This window comes from Ictalurus furcatus, chromosome 15 (genome assembly GCF_023375685.1).
Source record: "Ictalurus furcatus strain D&B chromosome 15, Billie_1.0, whole genome shotgun sequence".
Lineage (NCBI taxonomy): Eukaryota > Metazoa > Chordata > Actinopteri > Siluriformes > Ictaluridae > Ictalurus > Ictalurus furcatus.
In genome coordinates, this window is record NC_071269.1 from 10,059,888 (window position 1) to 10,084,736 (window position 24,849).

Sequence of the window (24,849 nt, forward strand, 5' to 3'; positions counted from 1 at the left end):
TTATTTTTATTAGCATTTTCAAATATTAATAATATATTAATATAATTAATATATTTTCAAAGCAATATCCTTGTTTCTGTGTGCAATGACTGTACAATCTTGAACTTTTAAAAACAGCTTTTGAGTTTCGCACAAATCCATGTAAGCAATCATGAGTTAGAGCTGTTTGAGTAAATTAGGCTCTGCCTCAACTGACTGACATGTGACAGCCATTGTTAATAATGTCAACATATTTTTCATAACGGAGTTTCAAATTCTCCCGAGTTGTTTGACACCAAATTTTTGAAGAACCCCCGCCCAATTAGATTAGGTTTTGCACATTATGTTAATTAGCAAAAATCTATGGGGGCAGAGCTAAAGTAAACTAAATTAATTAACAAGAATTTTGATCAACACAAGATCTGCTTTGCATCATAACACTGAGTAAAAGAGCAATAACACCAATATTAACTTCAACATACAAAGTAGCAAATTATGTATAGTGTCAAATTTTATTAACATTACTGTGTAGAAATATTCCAATAACCATGAATACTTTTATCAAATTGTCTCTTTGTACATTGACAATATTGCCTAATTAACCAAATGCTGGGTTGTATTAAATCAATTTAGAATCCTAGGTTGACATGTTGATTAGGGTGAGACGTCTTCCGATGATGAGGTTGTTTAGGAATCAGAGGAGGAGTCTTTGACGTCCGTGCTTTCAGTAGCCTCACTTACTTCACTCATCTCTTTACTCTCTCCTCCGCTGTCTCCATCACCCTCCTTCTCTCCATCCTGCATTGAGAGTTTCTGCACCAGCTCCGTGACTGCAACTGTCTGCGACGGAGGCATCTCAGATCCCCACAGACGCACACCAGGTTTCTGCAACTACACAACAGCATCACTACATGTTAATAATGATTGCACAACACAAGGACACTTCTGGTGAACTAGTGTATAGTGTACAAAAAAACAGAGGATCTTCTCCACCCACCAAGTAAAGTTTTCCAGAGGATCATTACACAAATATTTGAAAATAACAATAAAGTAGTATGACACCTTGTAAAATACAGATGTTATGTTTAGAAAGGTATAGACATTAAAATATGGAAATAGCCTCATAACACATTTATTAAACCTGATTCAAAAATCTGTAACCTAATTCACAAAAAAATATTTACAAATGCATAAACATTTATATTCACAAAATACAATTCACAAATGCAAAACAATTAATAAATACACAAGTGTGTTTGTAAATTTCTAAATGTTTTTACATTTATGAATTAATTGTTGAATCTGCATTTGCAAATCATCATGTGGATATGTAACGCTTTGGATTTGTGTGTACCCATTTTGAGACTAGTCATATTCTAATTCACACAAGTGTTTTTTTTAAAGGATGTTCTCTTTAGTCAATCAGATGTCAGTTTTCAATCTAAACCAATCATCATATGCTTTGCCCAATGCTATCTCATAATTCTTTATAATTAAAAACACATTATGAAAGTAGCAGTTTTTGGTAATGAAATGTGGCACTGATTCTCTCATGAACGCGCGTCGGAGATCTATGCAGAAGTGAAGATATTTTGTGAATAAACCAAGACCTAAAGCAAAATGAACCTAGCATGTAACGAGCAAATCTTGCATACAGTGCCCCTCTTCCTTTGCTATAAACAGAGCAGTGCTTCTGGGTCCAGTTGTATCATGAGAACCTCCGCAACATGCACGCGTCATGGTTCTCTCGTGAACACGCATCGGAGATCTATGCGGAAGTGAAGATATTTTGTGAATAAAGACTTCATTTTAGGGATTTTTTTATTTTTTATTTTATTAAACCACTGGAGTCACATGCATTACTTTTACGATGCCTTTATGAACTTTTTGGAGCTTGAAAGTTTTGGTTACATGGACTGTCAATAGAGGGACAGAAATCTCCCAGGTTTCATTAAAAATATCTTCATTTGTGTTCCGAAGATGAATGAACGTCTTTTGGGTTTGGAACGACATGAGGGTGAGCAACTGATGACAGAATTTAAGTTTGTGGGTGAACTATCCCTTTAAGCTGAAGTTGAACATTGAATGAACACCAGTAAACTGAAGCACTCTACTATAGGATTAATAAACTCATCCAAATGCATCTTATACTCATATGAGATTAATCAGACATATACACAACACAAACATAATATTACAACTTCCCTCTTCACAAAATAACGCAAATGAGCAAGTGATCTTGACCTTAAGTAATGCACTAGGTAGAATCGTGACATCATGAATTGAATGAATTCATTGACTGAGTTTAAAGGATATTTTCATCAGAAGACAAAAACTGTGACTAAAAACAGTGTGAAAATTAACACTAGAACTGGCCTGAGAGCCTAGGTTATATTATTTGATTTTATAATTTTATGCACTTTAGTTTAAAAATAAATGCACTTCAACAGCCAGGTTTTCTTTGCAATAAAGAATGTAACATTATGTTTGGTTTGTATTTATTCGTTGCACCCTCTTGTTTACCGTTGATGTAAAAATCTGGCGTTCACATGTATTTTCTGAAATTCTTTAGAATTCAAATATAATTTGAATTTTGGAAATTTAAACTGCAGTACAGACCTTTTTGGTTGAATGAACAAAAATCAATTATTGAGCAAGTACATAAAAAAATAAAAATAAATCAGTGTTCAAAACGGTCTCCTTACCTTACCCCAATTTGCAACGGTAAGCTTATCATAATGATTTATACTTTCAGCTGTTGGGTCAGATTTTGCAGGAAAAGTCAGTTTGACATCATTCATCTTTGCGTGGTTACGTCAGGTCCGTAAACAGAAAAAAGAAGACCTGGCTACCATATCGCGTATGTGGGTGCTGAGGATGGAGGAGTGCTTGTAGCTTGTTCTTACTTGGAATTTAAACTTCTCATCAAGATGGCTGCTTTTAATCTACATAGTTTAAAAGCAGCAATAATTGTTGACATATGGGGAATAACCTGTTGTCAAAACCAAGAAACTTGTAACTGCAGAGTGCCTGCAGTTAAAAAGGGAAAGAAACAGAGCCCACGCTAAAAAGAGAATAAATGACGGCATGGATTTTGAATGTTGGCGGCAACTCAATGATATGAAGGGATTGAAGGCTTTTTTTCCCCCCCTGCAGAACAAGAAAGGCATTTCAGTGGATCAATAGGTAGCTAGCTAACATTAGCACACTTGTTTGCTTGATTCAGCTAGGTATCAAGTTTCCTGTGGTGTTTTTGTTTTTTTGCTATGGTCAGTGTGGTAAATTGCACTTGTTTTCTGCTAGCTATGAGAGAGAACAATTCACCTCTACTCTAAGAAAATTGAATCCACCACCACCTCCGTTTTTAAGCATTCGAGCTAATATACAACCCATACATATACTTCAGACCAGAAGTCAGGAACCTTTTCAGTGGGCAGAGCCATAAAAGCCAAAAAAAAAAAAAGTGTTATGATTTTTTTCATTAAAGAGCCAGAGAAAAGTAATATAGGTCTCTTTATTATTGTACTTATCTCTCCTATTATTACATAATTATAAAAAGTGGTAATATAATAAAGGTCATTTCACATTTTGCATGCACTTCACCTAATAGGCCTGTAGGTGACACTTTGACTTCATTTAACCAACTATGATAATTTCATCAAACGGTAAATCAATACAAGATGCCGTACTTAAGGGAGAGTAAACTGAGCACTACATTAATGCGACTTCCAACTATGAAAACTCGTACGCATGTTCGGACTGGAAAGAACAATACAAAAGTTTTTTCTTTTCTTTTCGCTATTTCACCTTTGTTAAAAAACTGAAAACAGACTGGCTATGTAGTTTTCAACCACTTGATTTAGACTGGGAAATTACTGTTCCCATTCCACATTGTCCAATTAAATTTGAGCTTGTTGTGCCACATCACGATTGTTTGTGTATGATTTAAGTGAAAATTTTATCCGTGGCTTAAAATGGTCTTAAAATAACTATCATTTTCTTGCATTATTTCTGTGACAAAATATCATTATTATGACAGGCCTATTACTGCACTGCTATGTGCTTCTGTGTTCTAATTCTAAGGGGTATAATTCGGGGCGGTAGGGGGGTGGAAGCTTTCAATCGTTTCCAGTCGAGCTCGTTGGCTTCCATAAGATTTGAAAAGAAACTTGAACTAAAAATACATAGCTTAAGCACAAGTCTGCTTTCCAGTTGATTAAATGATTTAACACCAATTCTTTATCCATGTTATTGTGTGCATTCTTACTGTTCTTCCCTTGTCTTGTGTAGCTGTACTCATACATTTAATGGATTATTACATTGTGGATTAACACTATGCATATTAAATGTTTGGAAAGCCTACTATGCTATTTTAAAATCTTATGTATACAAGACACTAAAGTTTGTTTAATTTTTTATTTTTTTACATTTTATCAAAGATATCGTAATTCAAATCTGATAGTAATTATGCCACCGAAACCAGCTAATCTATTCAGATCAGCATAGACCAAATACAAAGAATGGGGTAATGATGATGGCTATCAGAACACTGTTCCATAACGTGTTAGAAATCTATAGCTATTTATGTTGCTAAATAACATTAATGCAATTTTTAAGTAAAATATTACAAAAAAAAGACACTACTGTTATTATTAATAAAAAAAATTTTTAAAACATCTTTGAATTTATGAAAATTTGAGGAGTATGAGTAAAAAGAGTATTAAAAATATTTTTTAAAAATTTAAGCTACAAGAGGTAACTTGTAAATATTAAGATTATTCAACGGTTACAGTAAAGATTAGAGATGCACCAATGCTAAATTTCGCAACCAATGCCCGATTATACAGAGTGATATCAGCCGATACCGATAGTTCTGCCGTTTATGCCTTCTTTTAAATTAATAATAATTAATTCCACAATTCTGAAGGAAATGCTAATAAAAACTTTAATCTCTCCATTTCAACAAGTTGTTTCACAGTAACTGGTCTCAAACAGAAAACACATTACTCAAATTACCATTAACTAATTTCTGAAGATTAAAGTAAGATTTCTTAACTTATTGAATGCTATTAATTTATATTAACATTGAATTCTAAAAAAAAAAAAAACACCTCCTGTTAGGCTCACACTCACTCGCCACAAACAAAAGCATTTCTACTTAATCAGTGACATCAAACTGGTATATATATATATATATATATATATATATATTTATTATAAACTTTTTTATATATTAACATTAACTGGATATGAAATATACTACTCTACAAATACATTTTTCTGTGCAATATATACTTTGTCAACTCATCTTCATTTAAACTCTTTCAACGGTGTACCGTTGCTTTAATTCAGCGTGAACAGCACGGCAAAAAAAAAAAGACTCGACGCCAAAACTCACTCTTCACTGCTCACTTCCGGTGTAAAATTTTAGTAGTGCGGCGCTTACAAACTGCAGTTATGCCATCAGCCCACACAAGAGACATCTATACTCACAGCACGAAACCGATGTGTTTTCCCGCCCTCTTTTGATTGACAGGATATAATCGGCCCTGATCATCGGACGTTTTTAATCTCCTCATCGGATCATAAACATCGGATGTTTTTAGCGTGAAAAATATCCTTTATTTATACATCGGTGCATCGCTAGTAAAGATATTGGTGGTGTTGTACAGATATCAGTATACTGTTATTGATAGTTTTATCATTGTTGCTGATCTGCTTATTCATTGCTATTATTTTTTAAATATGAATCCTTTATTCTGTGTAACATTTTCCTAGTTAAAAGCAGGTACTGTAACAATGTATGAGCTACATTATGCCCATGTACAGCTTTGCCCTTAACACGCTGAGATTTGACCGGATTCCTTGAATCTTTTAATTATATTGTGCACTATAGAAGGTGAAATGCCCAAAATCATACCAATTTGTCTTTGGGGAATGTTGTTCTCAAAGTGTTGGATTATCCGCTGACGCATCTGTTGGTAGATTGGCGAGCCTCGACCCATCCTTGCTCTTGAAGGACTAGGCCTTTTTTGAAGGTTCCTTATATACTATGATTAGACTATTGCCTCACCTGTTTCATATCACCTTATTTCAATTTGACATCACTATTAGCCCTAAATTGCCCCATCCCAACTTTGTTGGAACGTGTTGCATGCATCAATTTAAAAAAAAAAAAAAAAAAAAAAAAAAAAAAAAACTATGCAGTTGATTAGGTAAAACATCAAATACCTTGTCTTTATATGTTTTTTGTTTAAATACAAGTCAAAGTACATTTACAAATCACACCTTTGTTTTTATTAGCATTTTCCATACAGTCCCAACTTTTCGGAAGTGAGGTTGTAAATTCCTCAAGGCGCATCAAAAAAGTCATGTATCTTTGCCTCAACAAATCATGTGATTGGATAATTGGCTCAGAAAAGCAAAAAATGGCATAGAGCAAGATGCGCCAGTTTCCCCTGAAGTGACAGTGCTCTCTAGACTTTTTTTTTTTTTTTTTTGGCTAAGCTATTGCCATCTATAGTAAATAATACACACTTTTTTTTTTTTTTTTTTTTTTAAACAGCCTTTCTTTAAAATCCTTTATTTAAAAGAACCATTGTTTGTACTATTTCCCATAGATGGTGCTGTTACTATTTTTCCAAAGTCCATTCAAATAAATAAAAATACTTTATTAAAATGCATAAGTTTTCAATTGCATTATGCAAGAAAAAAAATCTAATCATAATTGAGAATCGTTCATAAAGTTGAAAAATTTTTTTTTTTTTTTTGCAATATTCCAGGTATCTGCAGGTATCAGGACTTCAAATTTAATACTTTTTAATACCATATTCAAGCCAAAAAATTTTAAGACTTTCACGTCACTTCAATCATGCTACACAATACATCAGCAATAATGGATTGTGGTGTTCATGCATATACATCCATTTCTGGGTTTAAGTGAACTATAACAGTGTAAACCTCTACATATGTACATGGGAAACCATAGCAATTATCCTTTTTACCATTTGCATTACCATTTGTTCAAACACTGAAAGAAAAAAAAATCCAGCATTTCCTTTCCACGACTTCCCAAAAAGGGAAAAAAAAAATAGAGATGGATTACGGCAGTCAGAAGAGAAAAAGATGTCAAATTTACCAACACTCCCTCAGCAGCTGTATTAGAAACTCCCCTCGCTGCAGTGTTGACTAGTTTTTTTTTTTTTGTAATTTAATGCCAGGTAATATAACAAGGCGTCATATAAACGTACATAAATTTTTATAACTTTGCTATTTTGTTATATAAACTATTGCACTGAATAATACTTAATAATAATAAAACATTTTTATTTGGGGGTACAAACAGTAATATAACAATAGTAATATTTATACCTTAATTCACTTACATGCGTTAGACCATTTTATTTTGGTGGAAAACCGCATCAAGACCTCTGTTTAGTTGGCAACAATTTTTTTTTTTACTTCACTTCTCCTTACCAATCAGGTGAAATGCTGTAAACCTCTGCCCACAAAAATGTTTGAGATTATGCCAACATAAAACCAAAGTGAATCTGGCACGTGTTGTGTTTAAATGCAGGTTATAAGCAACCCAAACTTTTTCTGTGAACCGAGCCGCTCTAAAACACTGATGAGCCACACACACTGAGTGCAACACAGTCACATGGGTTTACCATTTCAAAACACAACGTGCGAAATTAAAATCATCTTTACAGTGCATTGTTAAGACCTTTGAAACATGAATTTAAGATATTTTAAGACTCTAATGACCCACAGAAACCCAGATATTGGGCAGCCCTACGTGGAAATGTTTCAAGCAAATTTTGGACCTATGTGGGTCCTAAATGGACATACTGGCTGGGACATTGCAATGAATTGCATAGTGCAGATGCACCATTATTTTTCATAAAATTAAACTAAACAAACATACCTCATCTGCCATCTGTGTAAGGTTCCTCTTCATTGCGTATGCATCTTCACCATCAGCATAGTACTTTGGCTCTACCTCACTTATTCTAGAGTAGAGTAGATTGTGAATATCTTTCATATAAAGCTTAAAGGAAGTTTAACCAAAAAAAAAAGATACTTACTGAAATTTGAGTGTGTTGGAGTACAAATGAAGGGCTGCCCGATTGCTGAAAAAGCAATTCAGTAAGATTTTTATATTATATTATATTATATTATATATATATATATATATATATATATATATATATATATATATATATATATATATATATATATATATATATACATACATACATACATACATATACACACACACACACATATACACACACACCCACACGCATATACATACACATATACACACACACAAGGGCTGCACGATTATGGCCAAAATGATAATCACGATTATTTTGATCAATAAGGAGGAGATCACAATTATTCATTGATTTTAGGGACAACATATTTTTATTGCATTTTCATATTTAAAGGGTCATGAAACTTCCCTCTTTCAGCTCAAATCTACCTTTCAATATTTTGGGAAAAAATGCAACTTAAATGGGCATGGATGGCTGTGCAAAGAAGGGAAGGGGAGTGGGCATGGCAGGGGAGGATGAGGGGGCGAGCCTTCAGAACGCTCACATAAGGATTGATAGTGACAAAAAGTTTGCAGATGAGGCAGAGGACTTCTCTCCTCCTGAATCCCCAGGGCTAAATGGAGACAACAGATAGCAGTGCAGGTCCTCTACCCTATCTATTTAAACTAGAGATCTACCGATGCATAGTTTAAAAACATCAATGATCAGGGCCAATTTTATCCTGTCAATCAAAAGAGTACGTGAAATCACATCGATTTCGTGCTGTGTGTAAAGATGTCGTCTCTTGTGTGGAATGAGGACAAAACTGCAGTTTCTAATGTCTGTAATCTCTGCACTGCTAAAATTTTACACTGGAAGTAAATTTTACGACGCAGAAGTTTCGGAGTCGAGTCAATCCCCGCCGCCGCCCTTTCCATAATGCGGATTTACTCTGTGGATGAATCTTTATCCACAAATTTTTTTTTGGGGGGGGGGGGGGGGGGGGGCACACCTGAACCAGCTTATCTGCAAAGTTTTTTCCTGTTCGGCGTGATGTTTAATGTCCCCGACAACCTCTGTAGTCCCATTTAGAAACTTGTAAGCAACCGCCTTTTTTCAATTCACATAAAAGGTTTTTAAAAATATAATGAGTGGGGTATTACTGGTGTATTTTATGTCGTAGAATAAAACGTGAAAATATTCTGAGCTTGTGTTCACCACAGACCTTATTTCAGGCTTTTAACCAAAATCCCATTCAATAAACCCATTGACTTCAGGACGATGGAACCAGAAGGGAGAAAATGCCAACTCGTTTCTGGGTTTTGGCATTACAAAATTACGTTATCCCTGCACGATGCTATGGTGACTGGCTGCAAGTTTAGGAACCACTTGATTTGATATGCAGCAGAGTTTCCTATGAGCGGAGAACGAACTTTAAACGTCAATATCGCAGTCGATCATGTTCATGTAATCAAGATCAATATTCAATTAATTGTGCAGCCCTAATATATACACATGCATACACAAACACCATACCTCTTTCTAACATGAAGAGATACATATTTAGCATTGAAGTTCTCAATCATGGCTCGACTGGCCTGGTCCATTAACTTCTGAGCGAGACCAAGTCTTCTGTGGGAACGTTTAACTGCCTATATGAGAATACAGATTAATACATTAACATACATAAACATGGAGTTAAAAGAGATTACAATTCAAACAACAGAGGACTGAGACAATTGTCAATGGGACAACAACTTTTTTTTATTTTACTCACTAATGACGTAATATGTCCATGAGGCACATCATCTGGATCCTCCTCCCTGCAAAGTAAAAGACAAATACTATTACAACTTTAAACTTGATGGCATATGTACATAATCAAAAAAGAAAATAACCAAGTTTTTAAACTTACATTTTGGCCAGAACATATCCAACTATCTTTCCATTCTCATCCTCAGCTATATAGGAAAGCTACAATACAAGCATTTTGTCAACCACATACACAACCATACACGAAGAACATGATTATTTTCAAATTGTCAGGTTTGCTACAGACCTGTGGCCAAGAGAGTCCATGGTAAAAATAGTATTTCATTTGGTAGTTTTCTGGAAGACATAGCAGGTTGCAGTGCTGCATGTTCATCAAATCCTCTGGCTACAAATAAAACATTGTACAAAAATTATTAGGGAGACACGCGTGGATACTTACTGAGTATTCCCTGTGCGCACGCTTTCCATACAAAGCTAATGCTAATGCTAATGCTTAGCTAGCTAGATAATTACAACGTTTTTTTTTGCAAACACGTTATTGGTAATTATTTCAGTACACATTAATGCTCTGGGTAGCGATAGCAGAATCAATCGATCAGAGCAACTAGATGGCAAGCTAATTTATCCCGCTATAGCGTCAGTTAATGTGGCCGCTTAGCCCTATAGCAAATACTACAAGGCCATTACTCACCCGCGCATTGCGAATATTCATTCTGAAAAGTTGACTTTTACTATATCCGCACGGATTAAAATATATTAGTTACATACAAATGTGCACAACTAAACCCGTTTTTGAGATAGATATATATATATGTTTGTCAAAATGACTTCATCGCAGCTGACAAGTATTACTGCAAAATAGGCCCAATAACAATATTCGCTACCGCTAGTTGACGCTGTGGAAAGTTGATGCATTAAATTTAAACTCGCATGCGCAATGGTTTGCGCATGCGTTTTGTCCATGTGAATGATGCATGGATGAAAACTTGGAACCTACTTCCCATACCCCGATAGCACAGATACGTCGCGGAGACGTCCGTGGAAGAGCGGAGCATCTGATAAACATCGCATTCCTTTATAATAGATGGAACATTGTTAGTTTTTAAATGAGCCGTCTTCCTTACCTCTAAACGACGTCCATACGATGAATCTTCAACATTGGAAATCCCATCATGTTGGTGCTGCCATGCATCGCCGCTGGCTCAGAGCAAGCAAGCAGATCAGCAGAGAACTCGAGTTTTTAATGCAATAAAAAAATCACTTAAAAATTATATTCTATAAAATGCATATACATACATGGCTCATTTGTTCACATTTGATCGGCATTTAACTATTTGGCAAGCATTGAATAAAACCCCCCGGACCCTGGTAAGCGGTAGGAGATGGATGGATGGATGGATAAATAAAAAAACATTCTGCAATTTATTCCAAGTACGTGCATACCGTATGTGTAAAAACAAAAGCAGTGCCGTCATGCCCTTCTTTAGAGATTTTGTGTCGATTAGTTTCGCTTATCCATTTGGTCTTACTATATTAATATTTACGAGGGGACACCTACACTTAAAGTGGGTGTTTGCTTTGCACAGGATAATCGAATACATCCAAAAGACGCTCGTGATGGCATAAACTGGCATAAAATTGGCTTGACGTTGGACGTTCGATATTCGCAGATATTTACAAATTAAGGGACCGTCCCTGAAGTTACATACGCGTCTCTAACTTAAATAGCTTTTGAATAGAATGACTTACAGTCACACAACCAACTGTAAAGTGTTCATGTAGGTGTCCGCTATAACGCACACCTTTTACATTTTTGATATTTCATAAAATAAACTATTAAATCATATGTAAACATTGCCATGCATTTCACTACCGAATGGGCTCATACACAAAATATACAAGAATTGAAAGCTCAATAGCAATTGAAGGGAGTCGCTGCGAGTTGCCCTATGTGTGAACGTACCTTCAGAACGATTCAATTATTCATATTCAGTTTTGGCTAGGAGTTGCTCGTTCACGCTTTTAGACTCTGTTTTTGGTAATTAAAGAGGCGTGCTCAGCTGCCCACATTTGACCTGAAACAACTCCCCACCCCAGTGACTCACAAAGCCGGCAAACAGCTGGACCTCATCCTCACACGTAACTGCACCACAGAAAATCTTATTATTACTTTTCTCCACATTTCTGACCATTTCTTTATCCAGTTGTCTTTATCCAGTTTTCACGCCCCTTACTACCTCCATCTCCTTTTGTTGTAATTTTCGCTCCCTTTCCCCAACACGATTTTCCTCCATCGTCACAACCTCACTTCCATCTAATAGCCACCTCTCCTCACTGGACTTGAACACAGCAACAGACATGCTATGCTCCACTTTAACATCTTTTGACAGCATCTGCCCCCAAACCTCCAGACCAGCTCACATGTCACCCCCTAGCCTTTGCCTCTTGGAAGCTCTTCACAGTGACTGGACCAATCTCAGGGTAGCAGAAAGGAAATGGGGTAAATCAAATGATCTGACTTACCTAACCAATTACCAAACTCTTCTCTCCTCTTTTTCTCACAGTATCTCTACCACTAATGCTGCATACTACCAGGAGAATATTGGCAGCTCTACTAACACTCGTACTCTATTCCTCTTCTATTCTATTCCTCTCTTCTCTGTCCCCTCCTCCTCTTTCCCTACCTCTCTGACTACAGAGGACTTTGCCACTTTCTTTTCCAACAAGGTTACATCAATCAGGAACCAATGCTCCACCCCAGACACCAATAGACAGGAATCTCCTAAATGCAACTCTCAACTCTCCTCCTTCTCCCCTCTTTCAGAGACTGATGTCTCTAAGCTCCTCCTCTCTCCAGTCTACACTCTCAGAAAGGACGTGTTAATATCCTACACACTTTGTGTTATTACTATTTCAACATGTGTTAAATTATCCAATACATGTGTTTAAAAAAATCACACGAGTGACCAACACGTTAAATTATTGTCCAATCATGTTGCGGACTCTGCTGCCGATGTCATAATTCAACTCTAAACTCGCCTCAGAGTGAATGTTCGTTGCTTTGACCTTTTGATTGTGACAGCGGAGTTGGAGTCCTGAGGCGTGGAAACAAAATGACCACAGGTAAGTTAGCATTCATCACTATTTAGCGTTAATGCTGCTGAAAATGCCTAGCAGAGTTTGTGATATTTAGGCAGGGAGCTCTCGAAAATGTATTCATTAGAACACATTAACTTGGCAAGTGATAATTAACTTTATACCTATAGTGACGGCTTCAAAAGGATGGGTTAGGCCCATGTTTCTTCATGCATTGGGTGAATCTTAATGCTGGTTAACAGGTGCAGACAGTCGGTTGGTAACGGAACTTAGCTAGCTCAGCAATGTTGATGGCAAAAGTTCTTATAGTGCAAAATAGACTGGTCCTTGACCTACTGACTGCTGAGCGCAGAAGCGTTTGTAAGATGCTCAACACCTTGTGCCGTTTCTAAATTCCTGACAACTCGCGCAGCGTTACTGATATTATTAAACACATGAGGGAAGCCATAATGGTGCTATCGCCTGCTGATGACTCATAGTTCACATGGTTCTTGTCTCTCTGGGGCGGTTGGGGCTATTGGCTCTTACATTCCGTCCTGCCTGTTTGCTTGACCATATTACTCATTCTAATGTTTCTGCCTTGTTTTATACAGTACCTTATGTCCCTCGTCCGACACATTGGCCATTCCTCAACACATAACTCTGGTAGCTGAACAGTACACCCCTGCCTAACACTCTCCCATGCCCTTTATGTTGTCTCGGCCCTTTGTAAATGCCATAGAGGTGATTGACATTTAAGGGAGTGGATGACTTGGGGCAGGTGCAGCATGTGCAGGACCTGTTGGGACCTAAGAGGGCAATGATAAGTTCCACATCACTTTCTCTCTCTCTCGCTCTGTCTGTCTGTCTCTCTCTCTGATAGCCTGTACATCTCATCTAAGTACACACATGTCTCTGTTCTGACACAGTAAGCTCTCTGTTGAAGCAATGATCTAACTCTTCCTCCTTTTCTGTATATATAATCTGATAAATTCAGCATTAAACTAAGAAGCTTTCACTGAAATCTGTGTCTGTGTGACTTCTTCCCAAGCTCGGTACCTAGAGGGTAAACAGCAGCGTGGGTCCAAGAATTTAATTCTGAGGCCGGTATCAGTGAAATCTTAACACAAGGTTAACGTGACAAAATGAGAGGATGGGGTTTAGGTTGTAATGCTTTCCACTATCTCTGTAATGTGAGTTGACTTACATTTATTCATTTAGCAGACGCTTTTTAGGTTGTGCAAAAAAATTGGCAGTGAGGTGCTAAAGGCAGGAAAATAAATATTCGCAAGCTAGATTCTCCTGGTGAGTCTACAGTGCCATTCTGTTCATTGGGAGAATGGATGTTACATTTCCAAAATTACAAAAATTGGGATTCTGTAACACAATTTCTCAGGTGAAACCCAAAAGCATCTGTTCATATTTTGTAGTTAACATCAAACCAACACTTTTTGCTCTTTTACAGCTTTTCAAATGGAAGGGAGTGGGACTCGTCTTCCCAGATGGCAGGGAGATTTGTAAAAAGATGCATCAACGCCAATTCTTACATCTGTCAAATGATTAAATGATTGTAATAAATGTCACCTGAATTTCATGCAGTTGTTTATCTTGTGAGCATTTTAGTAGATTTTAGCATACAAACAAATTAACAAATTGGATTTTAGTATAATTGTAGGGGGGGGTGGGGGAGTATAAACTATACATCTGTTATTTTTGTTATTTTTTAACACGTTTGTGTGGAAATTTACTAATACACATCATGTGTTAAATGTATTAACACACCGATTGTGTTAAAAGCAACACAAAATGTGTTGTCCTGAACTAGACAGTTTTAAGTGTGTAGGCATCACCAGAACGGCTCTCCGCTGGGTGGAATGCTATCTCTTAGGCAGATCCTTTTAAGGTATCATGGAGGGTAGGGGGGTCTGCATCTCACAACTGGGGTTCCACGGGGGTCAATTCTGTGTCCACTACTCTTTTCCATTTATACTACATCTCTAGGGCCTATGATTGAGTCTCATATCACTGCTATACTGATGACACTCAGCTCTATTTGTCCTTCCAGCCTGAAAATCCATCAATCTCAGCATGCATCTCTGCCTGCCTGTAACTTTGTTATATATTTTTTATTTTATTACATCTACATTATCAAATCAGTACAAAAAAACATTTAGATTCCCAAACATCAGTTTTCAAACACCAAATTAAATGTTACAGAAAAATGTTTGAAAGCAGCATATTACATAAAAGACCACTTTTCAGACAAAAAAACAGAATAAAGACGGCTGGGTTTTGCTGAAAAAAACAAGACGCAAGTGTGACAGTCAAAGTCTCCAGAAGAATTGTGGCTAGTTCTGTGCAGCAATAACTGCATCTAAATGTTTCCGGTAATTGTTGGTCAGTACTGCACATTGACTTGGAGGAATCTTAGCCCATTCCTCAGTACAGAACAGCTTCAACTCTGGGATGTTGGTGGGTTTCCTCACAAGAACTGCTTGCTTCCATACTTCCTCAACAATTTTATAGGATTAAGGTCAGGACTTTGACTTGGCTATTCCAAAACATTAACTGTATTTCTGCATGAACCACTTTCTCCTGAGATTCAGTTCAGGTACAGATGTCCTGACATGGTCCTTTAGAATATAATAATAATAGTTCAGAATTCACTGTTCTATCAATGGTGGTAAGCCGTCCTGGCCCAGATGCAGCAAAATAGACCCAAACCAGGACATTAACACCACATTTCATGAAATAGACGGGCATTTATAAAGTTCTTATGCTGGAATACAGTGTTTTCCTTTCTCCAAACATAATACTTCTCATTTTAAACCAAGAAATTATAGTTTGGTCTCATCCATCCAGAAAACATTTTTCCAATAGCCTTCTGGCTAGTCCATGTGATCTTGAGCAAATTGCAGATTCACATACTTTTGCCACTCACAGATATGAAATATCGGATCAATTTCCTCAATGCATTAAATTACCAAGTATAATATTTTTTTGTCTCATTTGTTTAATTCGGATGTCTTTTAGTATGCGTGAAATTCTTATGTTTTAGCTCCTATTTATTTGGAAATATAGAAAATTCTAAAGGATTCGCAAACTTTCAATCACCACTGTATATTTGAGTATACAGAATTTACTCTTAATTTTCTTTATTTTTTAAATCTGTAGCAGGTTAATAGCAATGTGTATGTGTATGCACAAGTAGTGTACATAATGAATGGGCACATGATAACTCTTTAGCAAGTCATCATACTTTGTTGCCATAGTACTGCAACTAGTTTCACTGAGAGATTTACAATGTTGACAGTCAAACTACCCTCAGTACTATGAGGTGTAACAAATATCAGGTGTTTTGAGAAAATATATTGTATCACATGTATACTTTGTATCACTACATCAATGTGTAGTCCTCCAGTCCTGGAGGACCAAACTGATCTTTCCTGTGTTGAATATTGAAAGCTTTTGGATAATATAATTTAAATATATTCACTTGTAAATTTTTTATAGGATAAAAAAAAATTATAGGAACTAGGATAGCTTCCAGTTCCATGTTGTACTAGCCTAAAAAAGCTAAATAACATTGCTTTATTCACCAAGGAAAATTTTACAAGATGTTATGTGCACTTACCATAAGAATTGGTGCTTGGAGGCTTGTCCCCCATATCCACTGAAATTTATTGGACTTTAAATTTTACACTTAGAGTGAGCACTATCTTCATGATCTAAGGCCGTGGATGTTTGGACCTTTTTTCAGCCTAATGATGCCTCACTTCACTGGCTGTAACAGCTCTTTGGACTTCATATTGGAAGTTAACAGCAACAAAGTCCAAATGCCACACTTGAAATAAACATTAGACCTTTTATCTACTTACTTGTAAGTGAAATAATGAGGGAATAACACACCTGGCCATGGAATAGCCAAGCAGCCAACTGCCCAATTACTTTTGTCCCTTAAAAAGTTGGGGCCACATATAAAAAGTGCTGCAACACCGTTTACCCGATTTGGATGTAAATACCCTCAAATTAAAGTGGAAAGTCTACACTTTCATTAGTTATTTCCAACTCCAATATACTGAGTTAGACAGCCAAATACAGTAAATACAATTAAAAATAATTTTGTCAATGTCCACATATTTAGGTAACTGACTGTATAGTACCATTTTTCTTTTCCTATGTCTGCAATGTAATGCAATATCTATGATGCCAACAGACACAACAGTCTTCAGGCACTGTGTGCACACCCTCTCACCCCTGTCTTTCTGAAGAAAAATCATCTGCTTTATGCTGTGAGGAATCCTTTCTTTTTAAATAATTCATAAAATATTAATAGTAATAATAAAGATTTGATTTACATTTAATATTGCTGTGGTGGCTTTATTTTGTTGCTTGTATTAGTCAGTCAATAATTTTATTATTGAATGATTAAAACAATCTACAAGTCTGTGAAAAGAGGAGAAATAAAACCAGCTCAACCAAACAGGCTTTATTTCCAGTTCATACAAATGAATGTATTCACTATGAACTATATGGTATCCACTGACTAATGAAAAAAATGTCACATATCTTTAAAATCACTCAGGCCTGTAGGATTATTATTATTATTTTTTTTTTTTTTTTACACAGTTTTAAATGAGTAACCATTTAAAACAATATAAAAGAAAAAACATATGCTTGTACTACTGTTCATATCAATGGAGCATGTGGTTGTATTCTGCCAAATAACAGTACATAAATACAGTGCTCTGCATGCCCTCCCTGAATAGATGTACACAGCATCAAATGGAGACAGAGATGAGAAAGCCATCACAGTCATGTGAGAGGTTAATTGCATGTATATGAAGTGAGAGAATAGAATAATGGAAAGCGAAAAAGAGGGAGATACCCAACAGTGTTGAGTGTGACTGAAGTCATGTTTGCATGAAGACTTGTTTGTATTTCAGGCAAATATGGTTTCTTCCCTCCTTTTCTTAGTGAGAATGGTGCCAGGCTTATGCTGGGCATCAGGGTGGTTGGCGAGCTCAGGTGGGCATGTAGACACAGGACTCTCCAGTATGGCTTGCTTCAGGTCATAGAACACAGACGAGTCCTCTTTGGTCAAGAAGGTCATGGCTACCCCACTCTTTCCAGCACGACCCGTTCGGCCAATACGATGGATATAGTCTAGTAGCACAGAAACAACTCAAATGTTACTTTCAAGAACATTCTACATTATATGCTCAAAAGTATGTGCACACCTGCCCATTACACCAACCATGCCAATTCCAAAATCATGGGCATTAACATGGAGTTACTCCCCCTCTGCTGTTGTAACAGCCTCAACTCTTCTTGGAAGGCATTGCACTACATCTTAGAATGTGCCTACAGGGATTTATAACCATTCAGCCACAACAGCATTAGTGATCAGTGGGGCTGAGTTCACGGCTTGGGCCATTTGAATTCTTCCACATGATCCTTAGCTAACCATGTCTTTATAGACCTTTATTTTGTGCACAGGGGCATGGTCATGAGGAAAAATCTTAATGCTACAGCATACAAATACATTCTACATTAACTGTGTGCTTACAACTTTGGGCAACAGTCTAGGGAAGGCCCACATATGGGTGTGATGATCACATGTCCACAGACTTTTGGCCACATAGTGAATGTCACATCACTTCAGATTTGCTAGTGTCATTGGCAATTACAAAGTAACATGGTGAAAAGAAAGACAATCCCTGCAACATCGACTCTTCTATTTTTACTCTCATCTATCATGAGAAACAATAAGTACTGTCTATTCTTTAAATATTGATTATTTGTTAGCAATTGAGATGAAGAGGGTAGAGAAAAAGGGAGTAGAGAAAACTCACCCTCAATATTCTTGGCCATGTCGTAGTTGAGAACCATGGAGACATCATGGATATCAATACCTCTTCCTGCCACATCCGTGGCCACCAGGATATCCTTGGCTCCAGCCTTCAGGTTGGACAGAGCAAACTCTCTCTGCTCTTGTCCTTTACCACCATGAAGTGTACAAGCATTGTACTGGGAAGAAAAGTAACAGAGGTAAGGAGGGAATTTAGGTGTATCTGCTTTCCTCAATGCAGTCAATGCAAAATAAGGAAAGGTAGTGGCATGTGATTAGAGTTCAAATAAAATTATATTATTCCATCCACAGCGCAACAAGTGTAAGACAACCATGATGTACAAAAATACAATTTTACTGCAATGGCAAGTCTAGCATAATATAACAAATACACAGGACATTAAGCAAACACTACACAAGCGGCTGGATTTAATTACAGAATTGTTCGGGTGAATCACAGCAGCTTAGGATAATCATATTATAGAGGGGTTTTTTTTCAGATTACATTCAGCTTTGTTATTGTACAAGTTCAAGCCAATGAAATGGAGACAGCATCTAACCACAAGTGCAAAATAGCCAAGTAGCACTAAGTGTGTAGTGCAAGAAGAGACAATGATGTTGGGTGGTAGTAAAGTGCCAAAGTGATGTGCAAATGGAATGATATGGCCTGAAAATAGTGCAAACGGCATACATGAGTGATGAAGTCAATGTCAAGAATCATGAATTAATGAATAAAGTGTACAAAATAGAATGTTAAGTTAATGGTAAGTGAATATGGATCCAGTGACAAGTGAAATCCAAAGACATAATAGTATAGTAACTGAATGTAAGGTGCAAGTAGAGGAATGTCCAATACTGCAAATTGTATAAAAGTTAGTTCATGTGCAAAAGTAGAAGTATGCTTGCAGAAAGAAGTATGTGCAAACTGTGTAAATTAAAAGTGCAAACAGCATTAGGGGAGCTGGAGGAAGGAGGATTAGCAATATTGTGAGGAGTTCAGCAGATTGAATGCTGAGGGGAACCAGCAGTTCCCTTGCCTATTGACGTGACCATGAAGGCTTCTGTAGCGTTTCCTGGATGGGAGAAGAGTGAACAATCCACGGCTGGGGTGAGAGAGCTCCTTGATGATGCCACATACCTTCTGTGTGGCATCTCTGGGCACCAGCAATATGTTGGGTGGTTTCACCACCCTCTGGAAAGCCTTCCAGTCAGAGACTGAGCAGCTTCCGTACCACATTGAGATGCAGTTCGTTAGTATGCTCTGAATGGTACAGCTTACTAGTATCAGAGTAGATACAGTGGTGATTGAAAGTTTGTGAACCCTTTAGAATTTTCAATATTTCTGAGTAAATATGACCTAAAACATCATCAGATTTTTCATCTCCGGGAGTGCCCGGAGAAAACCCCTGAAGCACATGGAGAACATGCAAACTCCACGCACACAGGGCAGAGGCGGGATTCAAACCCCCAACCCCAGAGGTGTGAGGCAAACGTGTCCTCTGAATCAATAATAATATCGATATAATAATACAAATTGCAACAAAAAATCAAAACGTTTAAGGCCTTAAAAACTAAACCCCACAGAACAGAGGCATCATGATAAGCAAAATCATAACTCATCACATGTAGCACATATGAGGATGGGGCAGCATGTAAATACACTTAATAAGTAAACAAACTTATCAAAGAACAGTACTGAGTGGTAAATGTGCGTAGTCCTGGGCAATACTGGTGCAAATGGTGATAGTGGTAGTAAGTGCATTTTACATACCCCCATTTTCTCCAGAGACTTGGCCAATACGTCACACCCTTTCTTCTGGTTAACAAAAATAATGATGGGAGGCTCGAAGCCACGTGACAGGACTTCCAAAAGCTTTTTCCTGTTGTCAGTACAAAACAAAATGCATCAGAAGTCATACATTATGTTACACATTATGAAAAGTTGCTGGTGCTCTCAATATTGTATGATGTGTGTTGTCTTTATTTATTTATTTTTTTTACCTCTTCTCTGCTTCTGACATCAGAATAACCTTCTGTTCCACTCTCTCATGTGGTTTACCTGCAGAACCAATGTAGACCACAGCAGGGCGCCTCAGGTAACTTCTGGCCAATCGCTCTACAGCAGGAGGCATAGTGGCTGTAAACATGACTGTCTGAAAAAGGGGGGGGGGAGACACTGTAAAATAGTAAACATCTAGACAAAAAATGTAAAGAAAAAAACCCCAAACAAACACAAAATGAACAAGAATGCTTACTCATAATACAAAGTATTTAAGGCACATAATTTTAAATAGCATACTTTGCATCTAAACTTAGCTCTTCAGACCTGTCTGTATTTGTGTTTTCCAGACTCAAAGTTTAACATCATCTTCTCTGGATCCTCAGCTTCATCGGTGTCTGGTTTTTGATTGGTCACAGGTATGTGTTCCAGAATCTTTTGGACATCAGGCTCAAAACCCATGTCAATCATCCTGTCAGCTTCATCCAGTACCACATACGTGCATCTGCTGAGTACCAGGTAACGATTCTCCAACACGTCAATCAAACGACCGGGTGTGGCTATCACTATCTGATGATCAGAACAATAAATATTAACATAACTAAAACAATACTTCTTAAATCATTTTGATATTTTTGTTATTAATATCCTGGTTTATGTACTAGCCGGTGGCATGACCGTAAGAGTGAAAAATGGTTCAAATAGTTTATGTGTAAATTAGTCATACTGATACTTTGTAGTGATTTGAAACCTCACGAACCAAAGAACAAAACCTACTGCTCTAAAAGCTACTGTACTTCATATCAGGTCACTAATCAATAAGTCCTTCCTAAATGGACAGAAATGCATGACCTAGACTTGATTTTTCTGACAAACATGGCTTGGTAGCAATGACAACTTTGCTTTCAACAAATCAGGTCCCTCCCTTTATAGTTTTTCAGTGTTCCTCCACATAATCTAAGACTAATAAGAAGCATATTAATGTGTTGTTTAATAAATTAATTCTTATAACTATTGATGTGGTGAAGCTTTTTTGTTCAACAACATTTATTTAACATTTATGGAAGGTGTCTCAGTTTACACTTAATTTTTTTCCTCAGTGTTCATGGCTATGCCTGTCCCTCTCTCTCTCTATGCATCTGTGTCTATGTCTTTGTGTCTAAGTATAAACTGTTAAAATGTGTGATGTGTTGTTTATTAATAAATAAGTTTTCATGGAGTTAATAGTAAGTATGGAGGCATTGCCTGCCTGTATAGTAGCACTTTTAAGCAAAAATCTCTTGGGGATTTTTCCACTTTCAAATATCTTGTGATCTTAAGGGCACACAGGGTTATATATCACCCTCCCAAGCAACGTCCAGGTCTCCTCGAAGAGCTTGGAGAGCTGCTATGTAGGACCTCGGCAGATATTGATTATGTATTACTCACCAGAGACTTTTAATATTAACTTTGATAAACTTTTAAATCCTGTTACCAGTCATTTTATAAGGCTACTGAACTCCTTCAATCTTACACAACAAGTAATGGGCTCAATACACATGCTCATATGTTTGATCTAGTTATACAGTCCCCTCTGAAACTATTGGAATGACGAGGCGAATAAATTGTTTCTGTTATACACCAAAGACATTTGGGTTTGAGATCAAAAGATGGATATGGGACGAGAGTTTAGGATTTCAGCTTTTAGGTCCTGGTATTTACATCTAGATGTATTAAACAACATGAAACATAGAACCTTTTATATCAGACCACCCAATTTTTAGGCAGGCAAAAGTACAGCAAGAGATAAGTCTTGAAGTAAATTAAAGTAAATAACACTTAATATTTGGTTGCATATCCCTTGCTTGCAATAACTGCATCAAGCCTAATGCTACGATTTTATGTAATGCAAGTCATCAGTCACTGTACTATGAAGTTGCAGGTAGGCGTTCCTACTACTGCCATAGTAACATGGGTGGTGCAACTAACTTCCACTTTTGACAAAACCGTTTTGTTGCTGCTAAAATTAAACATTCTGGAGGGAGAGGATCTTATGTACAATTCACCAGTGTACTGTATATATGCATCATATCCTACAAAATGAAGGAGAAGCGGTGTGTGCTTGACCATCTACCTGCGGCAAAAGCACAAACACTAATTAGCTTAGCTTATGGCCTTAGGACATTTAAAGTAAAATAATAATGAAATGCATTCACTTTTTGTTGCAATTGAGCAAAATCCCTGTGTAGCGCCTATCCCAGAGTCACCATGAGGATGCCATTCACTAGATGTTCGATGGTGACTGGGAGCCAGAACCGCAGCTCTTCGGCCATGGCCTCTGTGCTTCCTGGGTGAAGTGTCTGGCTTGGTGCTGCTCATTCCTGGGCGCCGAAGCAGTGACAAGCCGGACACTTCACTCAAGATAGGAGCTACATTGGGATTTTGCTCGACTGCAACAAAAAGTGAGTATTTCATTATTAATTAATATTTATTGCTTTAAACCCACTAAGATCCTAAGGTAAGCTACGCAAATTGACTACTGCCACAATGGCGCTGCTTCTGCTAGTGAGCACAGGTGGTCACAGATGACATGTACTCTAAAGTCTTCACTCCCATTGGTAGTCGCTGCACCAAGTCACTCCAAATTTGCATAAAGTTAAACTTTTCTCAACTTTGTGGCATCGCTGGACACGCCCACATCCGGTCACCAATGCTCGCCTCCGCGCATGTCGCCCGAAGTCGCCAGCTCTCATTCAAAACGAACAGTCTCCAATCACATTGTCACTGCGAGTTGCTCTGTGTGTGAACGTACCTTGAGACTAACTGACAACACCAAATTGTTGAGTTCTTCTTTTGCAATGCTTTTCCAGAAATTTACCGCAGTCTCTTTCAGTTGTTTTGGGGGTTTTCTCCCTTCAGTTTCATCTTTAGGAGGTGAAATGCATGCTCAATAAGGTCTGGTGATTGATTTGGCCAGTCTAAAACCTTCCATTTTCCCCTTGATAAAGTCCTTTTTTGAGTTGGCAGTGTGTTTTGGATCACTGTCTGCATGATAAAGTTCCTCCCGATTAATTTGGATGCATTTCTCTGTAAATTGGCAGACAGAATGTAAATTTTCGAATTCATTCTGCTGCTACCACCATGAGTTACATCAATAAAGATTAGTAAGCCTGCTCCAGAATCAGCCATGCAAGCCTAAGCCTAGACACTACCTCCACCATGTTTCACAGATGAGTCTGTATGCTTTGGATCATGGGCAAATCCTTTTTCTTCTCCACACTTTGGTAGAGGTTAATCTTGGTTCCAGAACTTTACTGGCTTTCTGATTCGCCATCTTATGGTATGGCCTCTATATTTCTGCTCTTAAAGTCTTCTTTGAACGGTGGAATGTGATACATTCACCCCTGCCTGTGGAGGTTGTTCGTGATGTCACTGACTGTTGTTTTTGTATTTTTCTTCACAGCTCTTTAATTTTCTGTCATAAGCTGTTTTCTTGGCCAAACATTCAGTGTCTGTTGCTCAGTACACCAGTGGTTTCTCTCTTTTTCTGGACATTCCAAATTGGTGCATTGGCTATGCCCAATGTTTGTGCAGTGCCTCTGATTGATTTTCCCTCTTTTCTCAGCTTCAGAATGGCTTTCTTTTCTCCCATAGACAGCTCTCTGATCTTCATGTTGGCTTATCTTTATTTAACAACAAATGCAGTCTCCACAGGTGAAACTGAAGGCTAAAACCAAGATTAGATATTCAGAGTAATTTGCTGTTTAAACAATCAATCTAATGGCACCTTTCCACCACACGGTACAGCTAGACTCGACTTTGCTTGCTTTTTGGGGGCTTTACACTGTGGATAGTACCTGATATCTGGTACTTTTTTTAGTATTACCTCGGTCAAGGTTCCAAGCGAGCTGAGACGATACTAAATGTATGCCACACACTGAGGGAGTAGGGAATTCTCCTTAACGAGTGGTTCTGTATTTTGCCTGAATGTGTCATTTAATACACACTTTGCATATGGTTATATTCTACTAATTGAAAATTATGTATCATATATATCATTACAGATAAAATTACAACAAAGGTTTCTGTCTTAGATCTTTACATCTTGCTTGTTACTGATTTACAAGCAAGCATTTATCAAAGTCACTCCTGTC

General features: G+C 37.3%; 2 protein-coding genes across 6 annotated transcripts in view; both read right to left on the reverse strand.

The window, feature by feature from the left end:
* Positions 1–472: 472 nt before the first annotated feature.
* naa10 (N-alpha-acetyltransferase 10, NatA catalytic subuni) lies at positions 473–12,250 on the reverse strand. 4 transcript variants are annotated; one of them, XM_053643901.1, is made up of 9 exons: positions 12,117–12,250; positions 10,916–10,988; positions 10,078–10,176; positions 9,934–9,992; positions 9,796–9,841; positions 9,555–9,670; positions 8,067–8,111; positions 7,907–7,991; positions 473–870 (listed from the first exon to the last, which is right to left on the reverse strand). In XM_053643901.1, the coding sequence occupies exons 1-9, from the start codon at positions 12,182–12,184 to the stop codon at positions 667–669; spliced, it is 795 nt and encodes a 264-aa protein (XP_053499876.1). In that variant the 5' UTR covers positions 12,185–12,250; the 3' UTR covers positions 473–666. The 4 variants fall into 4 exon arrangements, with proteins under 4 accessions (XP_053499876.1, XP_053499875.1, XP_053499877.1 ...); XM_053643900.1 differs by lacking the exon at positions 12,117–12,250 and adding an exon at positions 11,897–11,937; XM_053643902.1 differs by lacking the exon at positions 12,117–12,250 and adding an exon at positions 11,235–11,499.
* Positions 12,251–14,963: 2,713 nt separating this feature from the next.
* ddx23 (DEAD (Asp-Glu-Ala-Asp) box polypeptide 23) overlaps positions 14,964–24,849 on the reverse strand; it is a 51,362-nt gene continuing 41,476 nt past the window's right edge. For both annotated transcript variants that reach the window (XM_053643116.1, XM_053643117.1), the window contains 5 exons: positions 21,044–21,286; positions 20,719–20,870; positions 20,489–20,597; positions 18,722–18,896; positions 14,964–18,032 (listed from right to left, as the gene is read on the reverse strand). In XM_053643116.1, the coding sequence (XP_053499091.1) occupies positions 17,809–18,032; positions 18,722–18,896; positions 20,489–20,597; positions 20,719–20,870; positions 21,044–21,286 (903 nt within the window). In that variant the 3' untranslated portion in view covers positions 14,964–17,808. The remainder of the gene's footprint in view (positions 18,033–18,721; positions 18,897–20,488; positions 20,598–20,718; positions 20,871–21,043; positions 21,287–24,849) is intronic.

What these genes read in the sequence shown, in the direction of transcription:
- naa10 (XM_053643901.1), bottom strand. Translation starts at nt 12,184, where the DNA reads ATGCTGTCAAAAGATGTTAAAGTGGAGCATAGCATGTCTGTTGCTGTG. An exon ending in CGTATGGACGTCGTTTAGAG is followed by an intron (nt 10,177 to 10,915) that starts GTAAGGAAGACG and finishes TTTTATTTGTAG; the next exon opens with CCAGAGGATTTGATGAACAT. An exon ending in TCTCTTCATGTTAGAAAGAG is followed by an intron (nt 8,112 to 9,554) that starts GTATGGTGTTTG and finishes TTGCTTTTTCAG; the next exon opens with CAATCGGGCAGCCCTTCATT.